Source organism: Microcaecilia unicolor, chromosome 3 (genome assembly GCF_901765095.1).
Source record: "Microcaecilia unicolor chromosome 3, aMicUni1.1, whole genome shotgun sequence".
In the NCBI taxonomy this organism is placed as follows: Eukaryota; Metazoa; Chordata; class Amphibia; order Gymnophiona; family Siphonopidae; genus Microcaecilia; species Microcaecilia unicolor.
The window spans coordinates 132,360,162-132,383,900 of record NC_044033.1 but is presented as its reverse complement, the minus strand read 5'-3'; the positions used below and the strand labels follow the sequence as shown (position 1 = coordinate 132,383,900).

Here is a 23,739-nt window from a genome sequence, read left to right as displayed (position 1 = left end):
CTGTCTAGCTGGTAATTGGACTGATCTCCAGTACCTCATGCTCAACTGAGCACCTGGCGTTCAAAATGGCACGTTCACACCTAGCGGTAGTGTTTTAGTACTATCACTAAGGGTCAAGCTGCCAAATAAGGCATTCGAGTATGTTACATGGTATTCTCTGTGCATCTTTCCCCTGCATGCCCTCTGTTAAAACCTACCCCTTCCCGGATATGAGTTTCTATTTATGACCTTTAGATTCTTATAAAATCAAGGAGGATAAATTCTCCATAGGTAATTTTCTAGGAAACACAAGAAAACCAAGTCTGGATTTTTGATTTCTGCATAAGATACTGAAATATGTATGTTTTTTATGGTTGTATAATTTATCAGGGCATGTCTACAAGTGTTATCACCTGCAGGAAAAATAATCATCTAAACAAAATCTAAATTTAGCAAGTACAGTAATGGTCAATGATTAGCCACTAAAAATGTTTTTCAGTATTCTGTGCTCAATTTTCAGAGTATTGAAAAAACACATGCTTTGAACTCAGAGGCTTACTCTTAGAACAGTGCATCCAACAACTGCATTTTAAAAAGTGCATCTCCTTTTTTTCTCTCTTCCACTAATAAAACAATTGAAAAACAGCCTAAGGGTTGCTTAAATATATAAGATGGCATTCTCTGCAACTAATAAAATGAAGCCAGGTGTATTTAGACATTTTAAAAAAGCCCCTCAAAACATTCAGCTCCCATTTTCACTCTCCTCCTGTTAGATTCCACAATGACTTCCATTTTGATCAAAACAAAAATATTACAATTTATTGACAAGCCATTTCTAAATAACACAAGCTTTAAATATACAGAGGTAATATGTGTGTGTGTGTTTTTTTTTTAATAGGATTATAGTGCTAATGGCCCATTTGTTAACACCCTTTAAATTTAGCCTTTTTAGTCAAAGTTCAATAAAAACAATATAACACACTGTCAATTTGGTGTCTGGGGTCACTTAACTGTATAGAAACGACCACCAAGCATAAATTTCATGTATGTCCTAGGGAGCTGTATAAATGAATGCTTTTATTGTTGGATATGAATCAGGCTCTGTCATAACACCCCCTTTTGTCATGGTTTCTGCAGAAGTCTTAATGCTTACCTGAGGAGGAATACGATTAACAATCTCTGAAATTTCAACAGTACATTTTCTGCCAACTCGTTTCCTTTTTTCATTTCCTGGGAGTGGGGGAAAAAAAGCTGATATAAAATTGGAATAATAAAGCATATCATTTGCATTAAGCTTAATTACAGTAGAGCGATATTGCCAAAGCTAATGAAGCAATAATTACTATTACTACTTGTATTTTGGCACTTATATAGTGATGTAATGTATGGAAGTTTACAACAAAATAAAATACAAGTGCAAATTCCTATACAATATAGCATATTATCTAGGTGGCTACTTAAAGAAATACAAAAGGGGCATAGGATGGGCAAGGACCGCGTCTGCCAGTTAATGCAAATGTAATCACTGCACTGACCAATTTACTTCAATTCTTTGAAGGAGTAAACAAACATGTGGACAAAGGGAAGAAAGTTGATATTGTGTATCTGGATTTTCAAAAGGTGTTTGACAAGGTACCTCATGAAAGGCTACAGAGGAAATTGGAGGGTCATGGGACAGGAGGAAATGTTTTATTGTGAATTAAAAACTGGTTGAAGGATAGGAAACAGAGAGTGGGGTTAAATGGGCAGTATTCACAATGGAGAAGGGTAGTTAGTGGGGTTCCTCAGGGGTCTGTGCTAGGACCGCTGTTTTTTAATATATTTATAAACGATTTCGCGATGGGAGTAATAAGCGAGGTAATTAAATTTGCTGATGACACAAAGTTATTCAAAGACGTTAACTCGCGACAGGATTATGAAAAATTACAGAAGGACTTTACAAGACTGGGAGACTGGGTGGCTAAATGGCAGATGACGTTTAATGTGCGCAATTGCAAGGTGATGCATGTGGGGAAAAAAGAACCCAAATTATAGCTACGTCATGCAAGGTTCCACGTTAGGAGTTACGGACCAAGAAAGGGATCTGGGTGTCGTCGTCGATAATACACTGAAACCTTCTGCTCAGTGTGCTGCTGTGGCTAGGAAAGCGAATAGAATGTTGGGTATTATTAGGAAAGGTATGGCAAACAGGTGTCAGGATGTTATAACGCCGTTGTATCGCTCCATGGTGCGACCGCACCTTGAGTATTGTGTTCAATTCTGGTCGCCGCATCTCAAGAAAGATATAGTAGAATTGGAAAAGGTGCAGCGAAGGGCGACTAAAATGACAGCGGGGATGGGACGACTTCCCTATGAAGAAAGACTAAGGAGGCTAGGGCTTTACTCCTTGGAGAAGAGATGGCTGAGGGGAGACATGATAGAGGTATATAAAATAATGAGTGGAGTGGAACAGATGGATGTGAAGCGTCTGTTCACACTTTCCAAAAATACTAGGACTAGGGGGCATGCGATGAAACTACAGTGTAGTAAATTTAAAACAAATCAAAGAAATGTTTTCTTCACCCAACGCATAAACTCTGGAATTCGTTGCCAGAGAAAGTGGTGAAGGCGGTTAGCTTAGCAGAGTTTAAAAAGGGGTTAGACTGTTTCCTAAAGGACAAGTCCATAAACCACTACTAAATGGACTTGGGAAAAATCCACAATTCCAGGAATAACATGTATAGAATGTTTGTATGTTTGGGAAGCTCGCCAGGTGCCCTTGGCCTGGATTGGCCACTGTCATGGACAGGATGCTGGGCTCGATGGACCCTTGGTCTTTTTCCAGTGTGGCATTACTTATGTACATCATGTTACAATGGAGAAGTTAAAGCCAGGGTATGCTATAATCTTTATGTATTTATAGTGTATTGTGAGTAGATGTTTTTGTAAGTTGCTATAGGGTGAATGGTAGTAGCATCTGCAAAGTGCAATAAATGAAATGACGTTAATTGTCATCTGAACAGGTGCAACTAACTGCATCACATTATCTGCAGTACAGTTAAAAGCACAGTAATTGCAATCCCTCTGTATTAACTGAATGGGAAACTGCTGGGACATTCCCAAAAGTCAACAGAGATCTGACCATTAATGTATGGTAAATACAGTATTACTATACTTTAATAAATAGGGATCTTGACTTGTTCAAGATCACAAGATACAGATGCAAAAGATAAAGAAGCAAATCTAAAGTATTCTCTTTTCCAGATATTACTGTAATTATTATTCCATCTGCATTGACATGTTTTGGGGGAGCACTTCATTTAATGCTGCATAGGATGAAAGAATAGTTAGTTATGACCCTAGAATCTTAACAGGACCCTTTCTCAAAGATCTCAATATTCACCTTTACTTCTAAAGGGGTTGAAATTGTATCTAGCCCCAGAGGCTACCTCTTCAGCACAGCCCCATGTTACTAAGTAGGACAGGAGGCAAAGCCGTTGGGGGTGAGGTCACTGGAAACATGCAGCACCAGCAGCAGCTAAACTGCTACATGGCGGCAGACCACCACAGAAGTTAAAGAAGAACCATTATGGGAATTATTAAGCAACATAAAATATGAAAACTAATGAATGGCAGCAGAGAAAAATATAAGAATGCACATATCCTTCAGTTGCCAGATAAAAGTCCACCAACAAACTTTATTTTTTATGGCGTGGAACAGACAAGAAGCTAACGATCTCCACAGCTCACAAAACAGTTTCTGACTTGAATTCTCAAGGGAGTCCAACTGGAAATAAAGAAGCTCAGTAATATGCCGGGAAGAGAAACAGAGGACGGGAGGGGGGGGGGGGGGGGGGGGGGGGGTCCCCAACTGACATATCAGAAGATCCACAGCCGATTAGAATCATGCAGGCCATTCATTCCCAAAACTGTGCTTACCACCGTGGCAAGGAAGATGTTGTCAGAGAAAGGCATGGAGCTGCATGGAGAACACAACACCGAAAATACTCTAGCAAAATTTAGCCTAAAAAAAAAAAAAATCAGAGAAGGCCTGAAAGGGTGAATAAGAAAAAAGTGTGCCCAAAAGGAAGATCCTGAGGAGTACTGAGCAAATAATTCCCGCCATTGGACGACAGACTGAAAATATTGAAATTCTGGCCAAAGGGAATGAAACAGCAGAAAAGCTTAGCAAAAGTAAAAAAGACCGGCTTACTTCAGCGAGAGACAGAAACAAAGGTTTGTATACTTGCTAATCTGTAGACTATCCAACACACCAAATTTAGAAGAAGCTTCTTCTGTCTTATTGACTCCTTTCAGCCATAGCACAGAGAAGGAGGTGGGGGGTGGGGCAGGAACCCGGCACTACTGAGTATCACACTTGCTGGGGATGAGGGACTCAGCCTCACTGAGTGTCATCCAGGCTCAGATAAATTCATCAGAAAACAAAACGAGCATATTTGACCAGCATTACCCCCTGCTCAACTTCCACATGGAACCAGAAAGCACAGGAGCTACAACACAAGTACATTATTGTCATACTGGGACAGACCAAAGGTCCATCAAGTCCAGCATCCTGTCTCCAACAGTGGCCAATCCAGGTCACAAATACCTGACAAGATCCCAAAAAAGTGCAGAACATTTTATACTGCTTATCCCAGAAATAGTGGATTTTCCCCAAGTCCAATGTAATATGCACTTTTCCTTTAGGAAGCCATCCAAACCTTTTTTAAACTCTGCTAAGCTAATCGCCTTTACCACATTTTCTGGCAACGAATTCCAGAGTTGAATTACATATTGAGTGAAGAAACATTTTCTCGGATTAATTTTAAATTAACTACTTTGTAGCTTCAGCGCATGCCCCCTAGTTCTAGTATTTTTGGAAAGCGTAAACAGACGTTTCACGTCTACCCGTTCAACTCCACTCATTATTTTATAGACCTCTATCATATATCCCCTCAGCCACCTTTTCTCCAAGCTGAACAGCTCTAGCCTCTTTAGTATTTCCTCATAGGGAAGTCATCCCATCCCCTATCATTTTCATCGTCCTTCTCTGCACCTTTTCTAATTCCACTATATCTTTTTTGAGATGCAGCAACCAGAATTGAACATAATATTCGAGGTGCGGTAACACCATGGAGCGATACAAAGGCATTATAACGTCCTCGTTTTTGTTTTCCATTCCTTTTCTAATAATACTTAACATTCTATTTGCTTTCTTAGCTGCAGCAGCACACTGAGCAGAAGGTTTCAACGTATCATCAATGATACCTAGATCCCTTTCTTGGTCCGTGACTCATAACGTGGAACCTTGCATGACGTAGCTATAATTCGGGTTCCTCTTTCCAACATGCATCACTTTGCACTTGCTCACATTAAACATCATCTGCCATTTAGACACCCAGTCACCCAGTCTCATAAGGTCATCTTGTAATTTTTCACAATCCTTCCGCGATTTAACAACTCTAAATAACTCTGTGTCATCAGCAAATTTAATTACCTCACTAGTTACTCCCATCTCTAGGTCATTTATAAATATGTTAAAAAGCAGCGGTCCCAGCACAGAACCCTGGGGAACCCCACTAACTTCCCTTCTCCATTGAGAATACTGACCATTTAACCCTACTCTGTTTTCTATCTTTTAACCAGTTTTTTACCCACAACAGGTCACCACCTCCTATTCTGACTCTCCAATTTCCTCTGGAGTCTTTCATGAGGTACTTTGTCAAACGTCTTCTGAAAATCCAGATACACAATATCAACCGGCTCAACTTTATCCACGTTTGTTCAACCCTTCAAAGAAATGTAATAGATTGGTGAAACAAGATTTCCCTTCACTAAATCCATGTTGACTTTGTCTCATTAATCCATGCTTTTGAATATGCTCTGTAATTTTGTTCTTTATAAAATAGTCTCTACCATTATGCCTGGCACCGACGTCAGACTCACCGGTCTATAATTTCCCGGATCTACTCTGGAACCTTTTTTAAAAATTGGCTTCGGAACCAGACAGAAACAATATTTTTCGAGCTTATTTCCGCCATACTAATGCACTTTTTCTGGGAAATAAAATTCAAGTTTTTCCAGAAGAGAATTCTCGGCGCTTAAACAAAGAGTAATTAATTTAGGAGCTTTGTTTACATTAAAATTTCCTTGTAGATGTTTAGTGTCCCTAGAAACTAATAATTATATTTTCTTTGATTCCCAAAATTTGTTGCAATTTAATATTTCCAAAGAAACTGATAGGGAAGCTTTGCATACTCCCACAATTTAACGCTATAGGTTGATTGCGAGTACTCTTAGTTCCTCCTTGCTTTTAAGACATTTTTTTCTTTTTGTCATTAAATTTATTTGCCTGGTACTTGGTCCTAGTTGTGGACAAATTAAAAGGAAATTGCTTACATTGTATTACCACTGTTTGTACTAACGGTTATTTCTTAGACATTTATATGTGAATGTAAATGTTAAAAATTTCAATAAATATGCAAAAACTAAAAAATCAACGTTACATTGGCTACCCTCCAATCTTCAGGTACCACGTCCGATCTTAATGATAAATTACATATTACTAACAATAGCTCCGTAAGTTCATTTTTCAGTTCTATCAGTACTCTGGGATGAATACCATCCGGTCCAGATTTTCTACTCTTCAATTTGTAGAACTGCCCCATTACAACCTCCAGGTTTATAGAGAACTCAATCAGTTTCTCCGTCTCGTCAGCTTCGAATACCATTTCTGGCACTGGTATCTCTCCCAAATCTTCCTCGGTGAAGATCAAAGCAAAGAATTCATTTAATCTCTCTGCTACGGCTTTGTCTTCTTTGATCGCCCCTTTTATTCCTCGGTCATCTAGTGGTCCAACCAATTCTTTTGCCGGCTTCTTGCTTTTAATATACCTAAAAAACTTTTTACTATGTGTTTTTATCTCCAATGCAATCTTTTTTCGAAGTCCCTCTTAGCCTTTATCAATGCTTTGCATTTGACTTTAAATTCCTTATGCTGTTTCTTATTATTTTCAGTCATAAGTACATAAGTATTGCCATACTGGGAAAGACCAAAGGTCCATCGAGCCCAGCATCCTGTCTCCAACAGTGGCCAATCCAGGTCACAAATACCCGGCAAGATCCCAAAAATGTACAAAACATTTTATACTGCTTATCCCAGAAATAGTGGATTTTCCCCAAGTCCATTTAATAATGGTCTATGGACTTTTTCTTTCGGTAGCTGCCCAAACCTTTTTTAAACTCCGCTAAGTTAATCGCCTTTACCACATTCTCTAGCAACGAATTCAGGTTTCATTACACGTTGAGTGAAGAAAAATTTTCTCCGATTCGTTTTAAATTTACTACATTGTAGCTTCATCGCATGCCCCCTAGTCCTAGTATTTTTGGAAAGCATGAACAGACGCTTCACATCTACCTGTTCAACTCCACTCATTATTTTATAGTCCTCTATCATATCTCCCCTCAGCCACCTTTTCTCCAAGCTGAAGAGCCCTAGCCGCTGTAGCCTTTCCTCATAGGGAAGTCGTCCCATCCCCTTTATCATTTTCGTCGCCCTTCTCTGCACCTTTTCTAATTCCACTATAACTTTTTTGAGGTGTGGCGACCAGAATTGAACACAATATTCGAGGTGCGGTCGCACCATGGAGCGATACAAAGGCATTATAACATCCTCATTTTCTAAAGGATTTTCTTTTAGCTCTAATAGCTTTCTTCACCTCACTTTTTAACCATGCCGGCTGTCGTTTGGTCTTTCGTCCTCTTTTTTTTAATAAGCGGAATATATTTGGCCTGAGCTTCCTGGATGGTGTTTTTGAACAGCACCCACGCCCGAGGTAAATATTTGACCCTCGCAGCCGCTCCTCTAATTTTTTTTCACTGTTCCTCTCATTTTTATCATAGACTCCTTTTTTAAAGTTAAACGCTAATGTATTTGATTTCCTATGTATATTTACTTCAAAGCTAATAATATTATGATCACTGTTATCAAGCGGCACCAGCACCATTACCTCCCACACCAGATCATGTGCTCCACTAAGGACTAGGTCTAGAAATTTTTCCTTCTCTCGTCGGCTCCTGTAACAGCTGCTCCATAAAGCAGTCCTTGATTTCGTCAAGGAATTTTACCTCCCTAGCGTGCCCTGTTACAGTTACCCAGTCAATATTGGGGTAATTGAAATCACCCATTATTATTGTGTTGCCCAGTTTGTTTGCGTCCCTAATTTCCTTTAACATTTCTGCATCTGTCTGTTCATCCTGGCCAGGCGGACGGTAGTACACTCCTATCATTATCCTTTTCCCCTTTACACATGGAATTTCAATCCATAGTGATTCCAAGATGTGTTTTGTTTCCTGCAGAATCATCTATTTGATTCAAGGCTCTCCTTAAAATACGCTACCCCTCCACCAATTCGATCCACCCTATCACTACAATATAATTTGTACCCCGGTATGACAGTGTCCCACTGGTTATCCTACTTCCACCAGGTCTCAGAGAGCTGCATGATCCGTCCACCATCTGCTTGAGGACAGAGAAAATATTGAACATGCTAGGCTGCACAATATCCTTTAAGGGTGAATTATCTGGAAAACTTTTTTTTCTGTCTCCAACCGCCGGTATACTCAACCCATTATCTGGACTGGTCTGGTATGGATGAAAAGGAAATGAATGATTTACTAAAGACAGATCCTTATCATTAGCATATGGCCAGGACAAAACGTATTTGCAGTTCACACATTTTTATACAAATATATAAAATGTATATGTGAAATATCTACTAATGAAAAAAAATTATAACCATTGACAATAACAAACAGAAAATTAAACATGAAATAATAAAAATGACAAACTCCATAAATTGGGTTAAGCTGTGAAACTTCAGTTCACTGTGCACATTTGTGGAGGGGTGGAGAGCAGGCATACAAGTGAAGTGGCATACTTGAAGACGGACAGCAGTGTTAGCTGATATGCTGAAAACACATCAAGCCCAACAATAAATAAATGTGTTTACATTTAGCATAACCAAAACAAACAAAAAAAAAAGCTGGCATTAAACTGTTAGGCCAAATGTGTCTGAATATTGCTATTGCTTAAACAGCACACTGTATTTACACATTACCCAGTGCATACGACGTTGGTGACTGCGGATCCCAAAAGATTTCCTCCTGTAGTTCTGCATCACTGGAAGGGGAGCTGAAGGCAGACAGCAACTGGTCTCTTTTTGAAAGTCGTTTTGGAGTCTTATATGAATGCACTTCTATGTGGACAACAGAGACAATTAGCAACACAAAAACTGTGGTCCACAGGTACATTTTGTTTCATACAAGAAAAAAATATATATATTTGATAGATTTTATCATATGTCCCTTGGAGGCTATACAATTCTAAAAACAAGAAGTAGTAATTTTATTTCTAAAATAAGTTTTTGGTATTTCTTTCCTCTGATTGTTTCCCCCCTAAAGATCTTTAATATTAGGTTTTGATAAGCTTTCTGCACTGACCTCAGCCCCTTATACAATTTCCAAAGTTCGCTGTCTTATCACACAGTAACAAAGCAAAGGATGGCAGATAAAGAGCACAATGATTTATCCAGACAGTCCAGTTGGCAGTCATCTAATTTGGGAAAATGCATATGCAACTAAACACCAACTACCCTCTTCTCATGTGATTAAACTCTTTTATTATCACTCTGCCTTGTCCCTAACATGGTCAATATATTTTATTTATTTATAGCATTTATATCCCACAATTTCCCACCCATGGGCAGGCTCAATATGGTTTACAACAGTCTGTAAAAACATACATCAATTCAGCAAACAATCAATTTCTTAGAAGTATAAGAAAGAAAGGGATAGCAAGGAAGGGAAAACGAGAAAGAAGAGTGCTCCTCTTACTAAGCCATGGTAAAAAGTGGCCTGCAGTAGTGCGAGTGTGTCTTTTGGGCGTGCGCTGGGCCATTTTTTTACCGTGTCTAGGTAAAAGGGCCTTTTTTTAAGGGGGCTGGAAAATTAATGTGTTAAAACTGAAACCAGCAAGTGTCCATTTTTGGCCTGAGACCTTACCGCCACCCATTGATCTAGTAGTATGGGCTCATGCGCGGTGACTGGTTGGTACGTGTCAACTGCTGATTAACGCTGAAAATGTGCGGTAGGAAATAAAAACAATTAGCTGCTGATTAACACCGAAAATGTGATGTAGGAAATAAAAAAATAATTTGCCCCAGCATTATGGGCACGCGCCAAATCTGAAATTACCGCCAGGGGGAGCACTAGCCTGGCAGTAGTCTCGTTTTGGCAAGCGCATAGAGCCTACCACGCCTTTTGTAAAATGGCCCCTAATTGCTTCCACTACCTCTGCTACAAGGCTACTGGAGGAGTTACCATCTTTCAACTTTACACCTAATCAAACCAATACTCAATCCAACACCTGCCCCCCCATCCCTAAACTCTCCTTTCCTGGTTAAGGCTACAATAGGGGAAATACTGTACTTAGCTATAATGCTATGAGATCTCAGAAGACTCGGACCTGGTCAGTACTTCTCATGCAGGGCTATTATGTTTAGTAGTAAAACTAAATTGCAGCAAAAGTTCTACAACTTGGCCTGTCAAAACCTTTTCCTGAAGAAATTTCACAACAGAATCAGGGCTTATAAATAAAGTCTGATTCACTCTATAAAATTTAACCCCTGATTCAAGCATACAAGAAACACAAATTAAAAGTATTACTGAAATAAAAGCAAAAGGAAATAAGCTTTATGAAAGTGGATGGTAATTGCTTTCCACAACTCCTGTAAAAGTTAGCAAATACTTCTCTAAATGTTTAGATCTGGAAAATAAACAGTAAAAAGGGCAAAGTACAATACAAACAGGCTTCATCTAACTTCTAGCCCTATTTTCCATATATAATAGTGCCAATTTTTTTACATTTCATGGAAATATGTTGTTTTTCTGTTATATATACACCATGCGTTATGTATTTTGATACAAAAGCATGCAATCAAAGCCAATGTAATATGAAATGATGTAATGCCAAATTTTAAGAGAGTTTTATTAGGTTACTTAAAAAAAACAACAAACCTCATTAATACACTCAATATACGCCAATATTTGCAATATGCTATTCAGCTGAACATACATTTTGGACAATCTTCAAACAAACTCAATATCAACTTTCCGGGGAGGGGGAATGTTATTTTCAGGACAGACACAATGGGCACAGTTTTCATGTCCTTCTTTTAAAAGGCAGCTATGATACCAGCGTGGTGTGAATGTTGCAAGCGCTGGTCAATATATATATAAGGGCTCATTTTCAAAACAGAAAAGCATCCAAAAAGCAGCACAGAGCGGCAGATGGACTTTTTTGTCCAAAATGTCCAAATCACTATTTTCGAAACACATTTTAAAGACTTTTTCTATGCAGTTCGTCTGTAGTGGATACAAATCACAAGGGGGCATGTCATGGGCAGGATTTGGGCGTTCCCCAAATTTGGAATTTTTCTATCAAAATGGAACAAAGCAAAAACACCCAGAGCTAAAAGTTAGACCTTCTAGTCTAGACCTGTTTCAATCATGACTAAGTCACAAGGTGCCGTAAATGTCCAGATGACCAGTGGAAGGATCAAGGCATGACCCCTTTTACTCCCCCAGTGGTCACTGACCCCTCCCATCCCCAAAAAGGTGAAAAAACAGTACATACCAACCTCTGTGACAGCATTAGATGTTATAGCCAGTCCTATTAAAGCAGCAAGCAGGACCTTGGAGTAGCCTAGTGGTCGGTACAGTGCACTGTACCGACCAGGCCTATATCTCACTCTGTCATACTTGTGGTGTAATGTGTCAGCCCTACAAAACCCACCAAAACCTACTGTACCCACATATAGGTGACACCTGCAAACATAAGGGCTATTGTAGTGGTGTATAGTTGGGTACAGTAGGTTTTTGTTGGGTTTTGAGGGCTCCCCAATATATTATAATGAGGTAACAGTGAGAGGTGTACCTGGAACCTTTTATGTGAAATACACAGCAGCACCCACTAATGCCCCATTAGGATGTCTGTGTGGCCAGTCTACTAAGAATGCTGGCCCACACACATCCTAATGGCTTGTTTTTGTGCATTTTTCCTTTGGATTTTTTTTTTTAATGGTCACAAAAGAAAAACACACTGAGCACAAAACATCTAAGAAATGGCCATTTTTGAAATAAAAAGATAGATGTTTTCCGTTTGAAAACTGGTACGTTTGCCACTTGATTTTTGGACACTTTGAGCAAAACATCCAATTTAGACATGATATTGAAAATGTCCCTATAATGTCTATTCACTTATTTCTTGGTGAATCAAATTCTGCCGAGCAAGTGTGGTGGTTTTCCATTGCAGATTGTGGAAATGGTGAAAGAACCACAACACAAAAGAAAAACAGCAGAACAACAGAAAGTACGGAGGCGGACGATAAAAATTAATATAGGTATGGACTGGCTCCTTTATGAAAAAAGGCTAAACTGTTTATGGCACTTCAGCTTGCAGAAGAGATGACTTCAATGGCATAGAAGAGTAAATAAAATGATGTGCAACATGGAACAAGTTAATAGGGGAGGGGAAAGGAAAGAGAAAGTGGATGGGACTTTATATACTGCTTTTCTGTGGTTACAACTAAAACAGTTTACATATTACATACAGGTACTTATTTTGTACCTGGGGCAATGGAGGATTAAGTGACTTGCCCAGAGTCACAAGGAGTTACAGTGGGAATTGAACTCAGTTCCCTAGGATCAAAGTCTGTTACAGTAACCACTAGACTACTCCTCCATGCTATCCATGAAATTAACTAAAAGCAGGTTTCAAATTGGGTGAATCTCTTCATAAAGGTAGTTAATAAATCCCAATAAAGAAATATTTTCAGTCAAAGCAACAATTAAGCAATAGAATTTATTGCCAGAAAATTTAGTTGCGGTTAATACAGCTGAACTAAAAAAAAAGTTTGGGCAGGTTTTTGAAAGACGGGCCCATAAAAAATGTATTAACCAGACTTGCCACCTCTTACTTTGAGAAAACAGCAACATAGAACAGACATTTATACTGACAGTTGCTGGGTAGTTGCAAATAACTCAGACTGACCACAGTTAAAAACAGTATGTAGGACGTGATAGACCATTGATCTGACCCAGCATGGCATTTGATGTACAAACTGCTGCTGGTGAGTAGTGCACATTTGAAGCCAGCTTTCTGTATGTCTTTTTCTTAATGCAAAACATCCAGCCAAAATGACAATGGTCATAATTTGCACTTTGAGGAAACCGAGAACAATCATTTTCTTTATTAAGCAGTACATGCAAATTATTTTATCATAGGTAAAATGATTCTATTCCACTACAAAATAGAATTTTAAGCTATTCATAGCATGAGTTTGCAGAGTTCACTTATATTGTGAATTAATCATGAAACCACAAAAATATTTTAATTAAAAGTACATTTTTAACATTGTGGAAACTAGTAAGACTAACCCCTCTGTTTACAAAAACGCGCTAGTGGCTGCCGGCATGCTAATGCCAACACAGCCCATTCACTCTGAATGGGCTGTGACAGCATTAGCGCATTGCAGCTACCAGTGCGGCTTTGTATACGGGGGGGAGTAAGAAATTATTTGCAACCAGAATTGTTTAGACTGGTAGTGCAATCTTTATTGTTATCCCAGCTTGATTATTGTAATATAATACACTTAGGGGGATATAAATATCTACTTCAGAAACTACAGATCTTATCAAATGTATCAGCCCAATTAATTTTTGCGGTCCACCAATCAGAGAGTGTGTTTCCCTTCTCTTAATACAGCTGCATTGCCTACCGGATAAAGCCAGGATTTTACTTAACTACATACCATGGTTTTGAAATTTTTTCACGGCAGAGCTCCACAATATCGAATATATTGCTTCTACCTCAAAATATAACCACTTGAGATATGCAGAAGAAACTAGATTTACACTTTTTGAACCCGAGGGATATTTTGATCTAAATGATTAGTTACCTTATTCTTTTTAAACCAAGCTGCTTAAATATGGAATCTTTTACCATTAGAAATAGACAATTAACAAGCTACCTGTTATATAGGAAGGCCGTTAAACCATCCCTGTTCAAAAAGTATTTACTGACTATATTATGATTACACATTATGTTCTTTTCTAGGTATGCCTATTCTCTTTGGGCTCTTTTTACAAAGCCGCTCTAGCGATTCTGGCATGACAAATGTGAGGAAGCCCATAGGAATTGAATGGGCTTTGTCACATTTGCCGTGCAGGAATCGTTAGTGTGACTTTGTAAAAGGAGCCCTTTATTTGTAATCTGCATAGAACTTTTTAGGGTAGATGTGGGATGTGATAGTAACATAACGTAATAGTAGAGGTAAATGAAGTTGACTACAGCTAAACAAAATCATGATAGGCCAAAATTCCCAATTTCTCTCATGGTCTGTATATTTCGTATTCAACTACATAAGGTATGTTAATGGGTAAAAACTAATGCATTAAAAAAATGCCTTTGTAATACAGCAGGAATCTTTATATCAGGAAATGAGCTAGAAATAGCTGAACCAAAAATATAAAAAAATTTTGAAAGCTCTCACGGAGAAGATCTAAAGAGTTAAAGAAGGAAAATATAAGATCTTAACCTCTCAATAAAAACTGAACTTAGTTTCTGGTACCAGCAGTGATCTTGTAATTTTGAGTTTCCAGTTTAAGTGGCTCTAGCATGTTTCAAAACCCACCCATTTCCAATTTCTCTCTTTGGCACTGGTATATATAGGAGGAGGCCTTGATCTGCAATCTCATCTATAAGACAGTGTTGACAGTCCTTTATGGAATTCCTTGCCATTGCAATAAAAAATGATTTGTCTTGCTTTGGGAAGAATGTGAAGGCATATTTATCCAACAGGTCTTTAGAGGAGTAGCCTAGTGGTTAGTGCAGTGGTCTTTGATCCTGGTGAACTGGGTTCAATTCCAGCTGCAGCTACTTGTGACTCTGCCCCAGGTACAAAATAAGTACCTGTATATAATATGTAAACCACTTTGTAACCACAGAAAGAAGGTATATCAAGTCCCATCCCCTTTCCCTAGTATATATATTTTTTCTATTGTATTTTTATCTTTGCTTCTGGTTACAAACACAAATGAGGGGACCCTACAGAAACAGCTTTAAGCAAGTGTCAAGTTGAATAGCAGCTGAAATCAATCAGACCCAGTGCTAGCAAATACCACTACTGCATGAATGGGAGGGTTAGAAAATGGGCTCTGAAATCCAAAAAAGTTCTTCCTCAGCACTTCCACTGATCACCAAACTAGACACCGACCTCATTTACAACTTTCTTTAAATTAGTACCTTATTTTCTTGTTCCTGTTACTCTCTTATCTCTCTATATGTTCTATCTTTGCTTAGACCATATGTTGGCTATTGAAATATTTTATTGTGTATTGTGTTGACACTGTCAATGAAGCATACTATGCCATGCTTGGTAGTGTTGTTTGAATATTTTTACTGCTGTAATTATCTATTGCTTATGTTTGACTTATTTTTGCTGTACAACACCTTGAAGCCCCGATGCTCAAAACTCTAGCGCTGTTCCAAATAGCGCCTTAACAGTGCAGAAAAATAATGCTCCAATGATCAACGCTAATGAGATGCAACTATAGGTGAACTCATTGAATTGAGCATTAGGGAGTTCAGTGGGAGGATTGTGCTTGGTGCATGCACAGAATTTCTGCACTAAGCTCAGCTCCCGTGCATATGCACCTGGTAACATGAATGTGACGTACACGTTGGTGTCTGTTTTCTGTGGTTTAAATATAAGCGTTTCAAAACTTTTTCACATATTTAGATGCAGGAGACAGACACCTACGCGTGCTACAGGCATTTTTGTTAGCATGCCCACTTTAAATTTAGACGCAGGAAAGATGCCAGTGGCATTTTTGCTAGCTTGGATGCTTTAATTTAGACACAGGAAAGAGACACCAATGTGGGCTTTCTCACAACCAGCCCATAAGAGCTTGCACGGACTTCCTTTTGCTTCCAAACACAACCAAAACCAGCAGATTTTGCAGAAAAAATCATGAGAAGCATGAGAATCATGGGAAACGCTCTCTTTCAGCACCCTAATGCCTGCTCTGTTCTGGCTTTATTTTTTTTTACAGCGGTGCACCCGTGCTTATTTTTGAACAATGGGGCCAAGTAAATTCCTTCAAAAAGGTGGTAATTAAATCCTAATTAAGGAGAACTATACGTTGCTTTTTCAGCAAGGTAAGGGAACTGATACATCACTGCAAACAAGTGAATTTTAAATAATTTACTAGTATCTGCAAATAGCAGGTCTAAGATTAAAAGTTCGAGTTTCCCCCACGTAACGGTACTATGTAAGCCACATTGAGCCTGCAAATAGGTGGGAAAATGTGTGATACAAATGTTGCAAAATTAATAAGTACAATTGATCTCAGTCTACCTAGGTATTATAAGGGAAGGTGAAGTTCACACTAGGGGTAATTGTTCTTACACATACAGGCACCTGAACTATTTCCATAGTAATCAGCCCTAGAAGTTGTCTTAACTCAGCTGCTTTGAATCGCTGCTCAATAACATCACTTTTGTAAGTGCGGGGAAGACACGTTTTTAAGAAGGCAATTTACGCTCTTCCTCTTATATTTATGAAACTTTTACAGTTAGGAAAGTATGTTGTAGGCCAGCTTTGAGGAGTGATAACCTACGGCAGAAGTCGCTCTCGGGTCCAAAGGCCTCAGCCTGAGCTTCAGCCGAGGTGCCGGTGCCTGTAGAGGAAACCGAAGGAGGGGAAAGGGGTTGATCCTCCTTCCTAGACCGCAACCCCCGTTTCAGTTTGCTGCTGCTGCTGCTGCTGCTGTCGCCGCGGGGAGTTTTGACTGGGGTCGCCTTTCTATTGTCCCCTCCGCGCCTTTTCGCCTCCTCATCCGGGGCCGTTTTTATCCGAGATTTCTGTCCATTCTGTTTCTTCTTGCTAGTCATGGTCCCGAGCGGCCGTGCATTCTCCGGGTCGAGAGTTAGCAGCAGCAGGTACCAGCTACAAACCCCAAACCCGCACTAAGCGGTTTCGCTTTCCAAGAGAGCCGCCATTTCGCAGAGTGGCACACACTCCTCCCCGGATTGGTGGGCTGAGAGACCGGACATAACTGTGATTGGCAGATGGCGGCAGCACAGAGGTCTGGGGGACTGGGTACATACGTTCGCGCTGTACTACGTAGCTAAGCTTCAGCTCAAGGAGGTTTGATAGACTGGAATGGAAGTGAGCCTGTGTAGTCCACTGTAAGCAAGGAAGCCAATTTGGTTAATCTCTGTTTCCACGCCCCCGCAAAGCCGTCATTGCTGGACACTCAAAACAAAGCAAGCAGACTTATGATGAGCTGCTGCATCCACGTTGTCGTTCCTCCTTGTTGGTCCATAACATCAGTTGGATAGGCAGTGCCAAAGGTGAAGGAGAAAAGAAATAATAACTGAATATCACTTACACAGCTTCAAAAATTATTGTAGCTGGTAGAAACAGCAAACTCTGTAGAAACAGTAGATAACTCTAGTTTGGGCAGTGCTCATTTTTCTTCACTGTTCTTTTATACAATACAGATGGCCAGATTTCAGTGAGGATATCCTGTTTCCTGATGGGTTCATCTTAACTTTTGTTGTAATCTGCCTTGGGAAGCCTGGTGTTATAAAGATGATGGAATATATTGAAATTAAACGGAAGTAGAATTAAACTCTCCTTTCATTGGGACACATGGAATCACATCTTCATTTGTTTTGTAGAAGTATACCTTTTAGATACACAAATGGATTAATCTGTTTTGAACAAGTTACAGGGGCAAGCGGTTTTATAAGTCAAAATAAATATTTTGTTTCATGCAAATCTCTTTTGCTTAAACATAAATGGGCTATAAGCCCCTAATGCAGCTCATTGGTTTTGTTATATTTTGTTCTTGTGATGACTTATAATGTGGCAAAACTGAAAACTCATCTCGCTTATCTGGTCGATAATAAAATGAGCTCATTGTGAACACTATCCACCCTAAAAGGTGTTTTGTGGCTGTATTTGAGGAATTGTGATATTGAATAAACAAGTGTATGTTTGTGTCCCTAATCATGCATCCTAGGTAGAAAATGTTCTACTCAATGCGGAAACTTAAAAGAGTCAAACCATTCTTCCCAAGGGAAGTACATAAAATCGTTTACGGGGAAGCCCCGACCTACATGTCAGACCTTATAGACCTACCTATTAGGAACGCAAAAAGATCATCACGCACATTCCTCAATCTCCACTATCCTACCTGTAAAGGACTAAAATATAAATCCACATACGCGACCAGTTTCTCATACATCTGCACGCAACTATGGAACGCACTACCGAAGGCCATAAAAACAACACAAGATCTAACCATCTTCCGAAGGCTACTGAAAACAGATCTCTTCAAAAAGGCATACCATAAACATCCATCTTAAATTCTGAATAATAATGCTATACACGATCCATGCTAAACCGAAATTTCATCACAAGACTGATTAACCTTCTTCTCATTTATGATCAAGCACTACCACTTTAAACCTTATGCTGAATAGGGTCTCTCTACAGTCAAAGACCAAATGTACGTTCAACCAACGTAATCTACATGTTATACCTTCGTATATTCATCTTTACCATTCAAGAAATCTAGACTGCTCCAAATTGATTGACTTCACATTTTGTCCTTTAGATTGTCAGCTCCTTTGAGCAGGGACTGTCCTTCCTTGTGAAATTTTACAGCGCTGCGTAACCCTAGTAGCGCTTTAGAAATGTTAAGTAGTAGTAGTAGTATGTATGCACATGGTATATATATATATATATATATATATATATATATATATATATATATACCATGTATATATATACCATGTTCCATATATTTATTTTATTTTTTTATTTTTTTTGTTACATTATATGCTATGTGCCATGTATTTTGTTACCCGGAAATGGCAACCACCATTACGGCAAATGTAAGCCACATTGAGCCTGCAAATTGGTGGGAAAATGTGGGATACAAATGCTACTAATAAATAAATAAATGTAATCCTTTCAAGAAATCCAGTTAGCAGTTGACAGGAATAATTTGCTGTCTTTATTTTCTCTATATGTTCTTCCCTTAAAGGCACCTGGCTTTTGTGTGTGTGTGTGTGTGTGTGTGTGTGTGTGTGTGTGTGTGTGTGTGTGTACACCTAACTCCCTGTTTTCAGGGCTTTTTTTGAGGGGGTACTTGGGGGTACTGAGTACCAGCACCTTTTCCATTGTCTGCTAAAATTGACCCATGGACCCCAAGGTTTAATGAAAGCGCTCAGGCTCTACACACCAATTCTGCCTTGCCATAGATTTTGTGACTGGTTGCAAGTGGCCTGGCTATTGTGAGGTGGGTTCTTCAGTTATAACCCCACCCCTGAAGGGTGGCCTAGCATTTTAGTACCGACACCATTTTTGTAAGAAAAAACGCACTGCCTGTTTTGATAGTATTCTTTAAAGATACCTCACTCCAAACCATGAACTCATGAGCAACTGTCAGCTCCCTCCCAGGTTCAACTTTCAAAGCTGCTTTTACTAGCGTTTGAGTATTTAGACCTGATAAGCTATCATTAATAGCTTATTTTTGACTGCTTTAGGCTCTAACAAATCTAAACTAGGGCAGAAGAATTTTAGACTTTTAAAATGCTGATAACTAGTATTTGCATGCAATTAAAATATATTTTATCAATAAACCTACAAATTCTCTTCTATTTCAAGCTTAAATCACCATATTTCCCAGCAAAGCAATATGTACTTATCCAAAGAGACTTTCTCTAATCTCAGAACTCCCTCAGAGCTATGTGTGGGTGTTCCTATAAGCATAGTTTTGATGGAACAGAGGTGGAGGTGATAAATGCCTGTACTTTATAAAATACACATATAGATGCATAGGGGCTGATATTCATCCAGCAGGAGGAAGACCGCATAAGTGCCGTGGTCGGTGCTGACCCCAGATATTGAATGCTGGGCAGTTTCCTGTGATTCGCACTGAATATCCAGGTTTTTGTTTTGTTTTGTTTTGTTTTTTTTGGGTCAGAGCTAACATAACTGGCTAAGCGAATATTCAGCACTGGTCAGTTCAGTTAATAGTGGGCAAAGATAGGACTGCTATTTATGCGGTCCAATTTGCCCGCTAAATTTAGCTGGTCAGCACTGAATATTGCTGGTTATCGTGCGGTAAAGACAGTTAACTTTTTAGTACTGACCGTGAATATTCAATGAAAATAATTAATTATCTTGTGTAGAATATTTGTGGTTAGGCACCGAAATGCTATTTAACTGGTCATCAGCAGTTTCTGGCCAGTTAAACAGATTTAAATATCAGGAGGATAGAATACATGAACACATTTGCATCATTTTCCGAGCAATTGTAAAGTTGTGTGCTGATAGGGCTGCCTAGTTTATAAAAACACATAAGCTCCTATGTTGTCTTTTTTAAATAGGTGCCTTTTTCGACTTTCCTGTTATAAAATTACTCATTAGAGGGTAATTTTGAAATGCATTTCTGCACGCAAAATGTACCATATGTGCAGATATAGACTTCTATAAAGCCCTGTGCCCAGTGCGTGTAAAGCTATGGGGCTCATTTTTGAAAGAGAAACATGTCTAAAATGTGTTATTATAAAGCACCATTTAGACAAATTTCTTCTCAAAATGTCTAATTCGGTATTTTTAAAACCTGTTTTGTAAACATCTTTCTATGCAATGCATCTGCAATGCATCAAATTACAAGGGGGCAAGTTGGGGGTGTTTTGAAGGTAGGATCATGGTGGGCTTAGGGCATGCCTAACACTTGGATGTTTTATAGCCATAATGGAACAAAATGGAAACTTCCAGGGTGAAAATCTAAACAATTTGGTCTAGAACTTTTTTTTATAAAGAAATCAAGGATGACCCCCCCTTTACTCCCCCAGTTGTCACTAACTCCCCCGCACACACACACACACAAAAATGTGAATAAAGATAGTACTCATCAGCCTCTATAACAACCTCAGATGTTATAGCCAGGTCCATTAGAGCAGCATGCAGGTCCCTGGAATAGTGCACTGGTTGGTGCAGTGCACTGTAGACAGGTGGACCCAGGCCCATACCTCTTCCTACCTGTTACACTTGTGCTGGAAACTGTGAGCCCTCCAAAACTCACCAGAAACCCACTGTACGCACATATAGGTGCCCCCTTCACCCATAGGGCTATTGTAGTGGTGTATAGTTGGGGTGGTGGGTTTTGGAGGGCTGAGCAGACAAGATAAGGGAACAACAGTGAGATGTGTACCTGGGAGCATTTATATGAAGTTTACAGCAGTGCCCCCTAGAGGGCCCCATTGCTCTCCTGGGATATCTGGGGGATCAGTCTGCTAAAATTGCTGGCCCCACTTACATCCCAATGGCTTGATTTTCTACTTTTTTTTTTTTTTTTTCAAAAATGGCCTGAAAAGATAAATGCGCAGAGCACAAAAAACCTTCTTACAAATAGTACTTTTTGAAAAAAAAAAATCAACATTTTGCGGTTTTGAAAATGGGCATATTTCCTATTTGGAGTTTGGACGTTTAGCACAAAATGTCCAAAGTCCGACTTAGACATCATATCAAAAATGCCCCTCTACATGTGCACAGCTGTATTCACATCATTTTATTTGAACTTAGCAGCAGTGTTCCTGGGGCAGGGATGGGGAGGAGTTTGTATTTTTTTTTTTTTTAAGTTGGGCCTATTCTTGTAAAATAATCTGGAAACTTTCTGCATTATTACAGAGCTGGTGTCCACGGACACACTCGAATTCCCCCTGGGGTAATTTTCAAAGTTGAAATACGTGCATACCTTTGCTTTGAAAATTCATGGACGTAACCCTTGGATTCTATATAGGTTGTCTAAAGTTGGGCAGAGAGCCCAGAGGTGCGCGTAAACTAATTAGTCACTTGGATGCTAACCACCAATTATTGAGGTTAATTGGAGTTACTTGGCACTAATTTGGATTTACGTGTGCATCTGCCTATATGCTATTCTATATCGCTGGGTGCCCGAAGTGTCTCGTGTGCAATCCAAAAGGGGGCATGGCCATGGGAGGGGCATGGGTGGGTCAGGGGTGTTCCAACTATTAGGTGCAGTGTTATAGAATAAAGGAGTTATACAGCTGGTGTAAGTCCTTACGCTCAAAGTTGGGTGCAGGAATCTGCTCTAAGTGCTACTCTATAAAGGGCAATCAGCCTGGCGTGACCTTTATAGAAGAGCATTTAGCTTGAATTTTTCCTGGTGCCTAAATTTGGGCACCATTTACTGAATCTGGCCCTTAACCTTTGTGTATGTGTGTTTGCAGCTATGAAGTTACCCTCTAAGGACTAGATTCTATATATCATACTTTAAAAAATCAGCACTGAAAAAATAAGCTTAGGCTTATTCTATAAAGTACATCTAAATTTAGGCGTAGACCAGGTGTATTCTATAACAATGTGCATAGATTTTTGAAATGCCCATGACCCAACCATTCTATTCCCATGGCTATGCCCCCATTTCAACTATGCGACTTAGTACTTACGCACATCATGTTACAGAATATGCTTAGACTGTTGTGTATGGAAATTCTAATTAATGCCAATTAGTGTCAATAATTGCTTGTTAATTGGCAATTATTTATTTATTTATTGCATTTGTATCCCACATTTTCCCACCTCTTTGCAGGCTCAATGTGGCTTACAATATATCATGAGTAGTGGAAGTATATAAGAAAATAGACATTTAGTATTGCAAAAAAATCTTGGGTAAACATGATAATGATAAAGCATGATAGTATAACAGCAAATATCATAAGGCAGTTCTGGATAAATGTGTAGGAGTTCACATTTGTTGATCTTTGTGGTATGCCTTGTTAAAGAGATGGGTCTTCAATAGTTTGCGGAAGTTAGTTAGTTCATAGATCATTTTTAAGTTACGTCGCAGTGCATCCCAGAATTGTATGCTCAAGTAGGAAAAGGTTGATACATGCGTTAGTTTATACTTTAGACCTTTGCAGTTGAGGAAGTGAAGATTAAGGAATGTGCGGGATGTTTTTTTAGCGTTCCTGGGTGGTAAGTCTATCAGGTTTGACATGTAGGCTGGAGCATCTCCATGAATGATTTTGTGAACTAGGGTACATATTTTGAACGTGATGCATTCTTTGAGTGGGAGCCAGTGTAGCTTTTCTCGTAGGGGTTTAGCACTTTCATATTTTGTTTTGCCGAATATGAGTCTAGCTGCAGTGTTCTGGGCTGTCTGAAGTTTCTTGATTATTTGCTCTTTGCAGCCAGCTTAGAGTGTGTTGCAATAGTCTAGATGGCTGAGTACCATTGATTGTACCAGGTTACAGAAGACGGTCCTTGGGAAGAAAGGTCTTACTCTTTTTAATTTCCACATTGCATGGAACATCTTCTTGGTTGTATTTTTCACATGATTTTCAAGTGGTAGGTGACGATCAATGGTAACTCCAAGAATTTTTAGGGTGTCCGAAATTGGAAGATTCAGTTTTGGTGTGTTAGTTATTGGTACTGATTGGCTTAACTAATTATATTGTGTGTGCAAATCCAGAATATGACCGGATTTGCACAAATCATGCTATATAGAATGCAGGGGTAAATCTTTTTGTAAAACCAGTAAACTTGTAACTATGTTCCAAAGACGTGACAGTTTCTTTAAAGGCAAGTTTGCTTCAGTTCTGTAAAGCTCTGT

At 39.1% G+C, this 23,739-nt stretch overlaps 1 protein-coding gene across 3 annotated transcripts in view; it reads right to left on the bottom strand.

The window, feature by feature from the left end:
- ETAA1 (ETAA1 activator of ATR kinase) overlaps nt 1–17,167 on the bottom strand; it is a 61,792-nt gene extending 44,625 nt beyond the window's left edge. Inside the window, exons 1-3 of one of the 3 annotated variants that reach the window (XM_030196368.1) lie at nt 16,699–17,167; nt 9,078–9,215; nt 1,133–1,209 (exon numbers count right to left, since the gene is read on the bottom strand). In XM_030196368.1, coding sequence (XP_030052228.1) covers nt 1,133–1,209; nt 9,078–9,215; nt 16,699–16,972 — 489 coding nt within the window. In that variant the 5' untranslated portion in view covers nt 16,973–17,167. Of the gene's footprint in view, nt 1–1,132; nt 1,210–9,077; nt 9,216–16,698 lie in introns of those variants that run through there. The other 2 variants (XM_030196370.1, XM_030196371.1) reach the window with 2 other exon arrangements.
- Between the last annotated feature and the right edge of the window lie 6,572 nt (nt 17,168–23,739).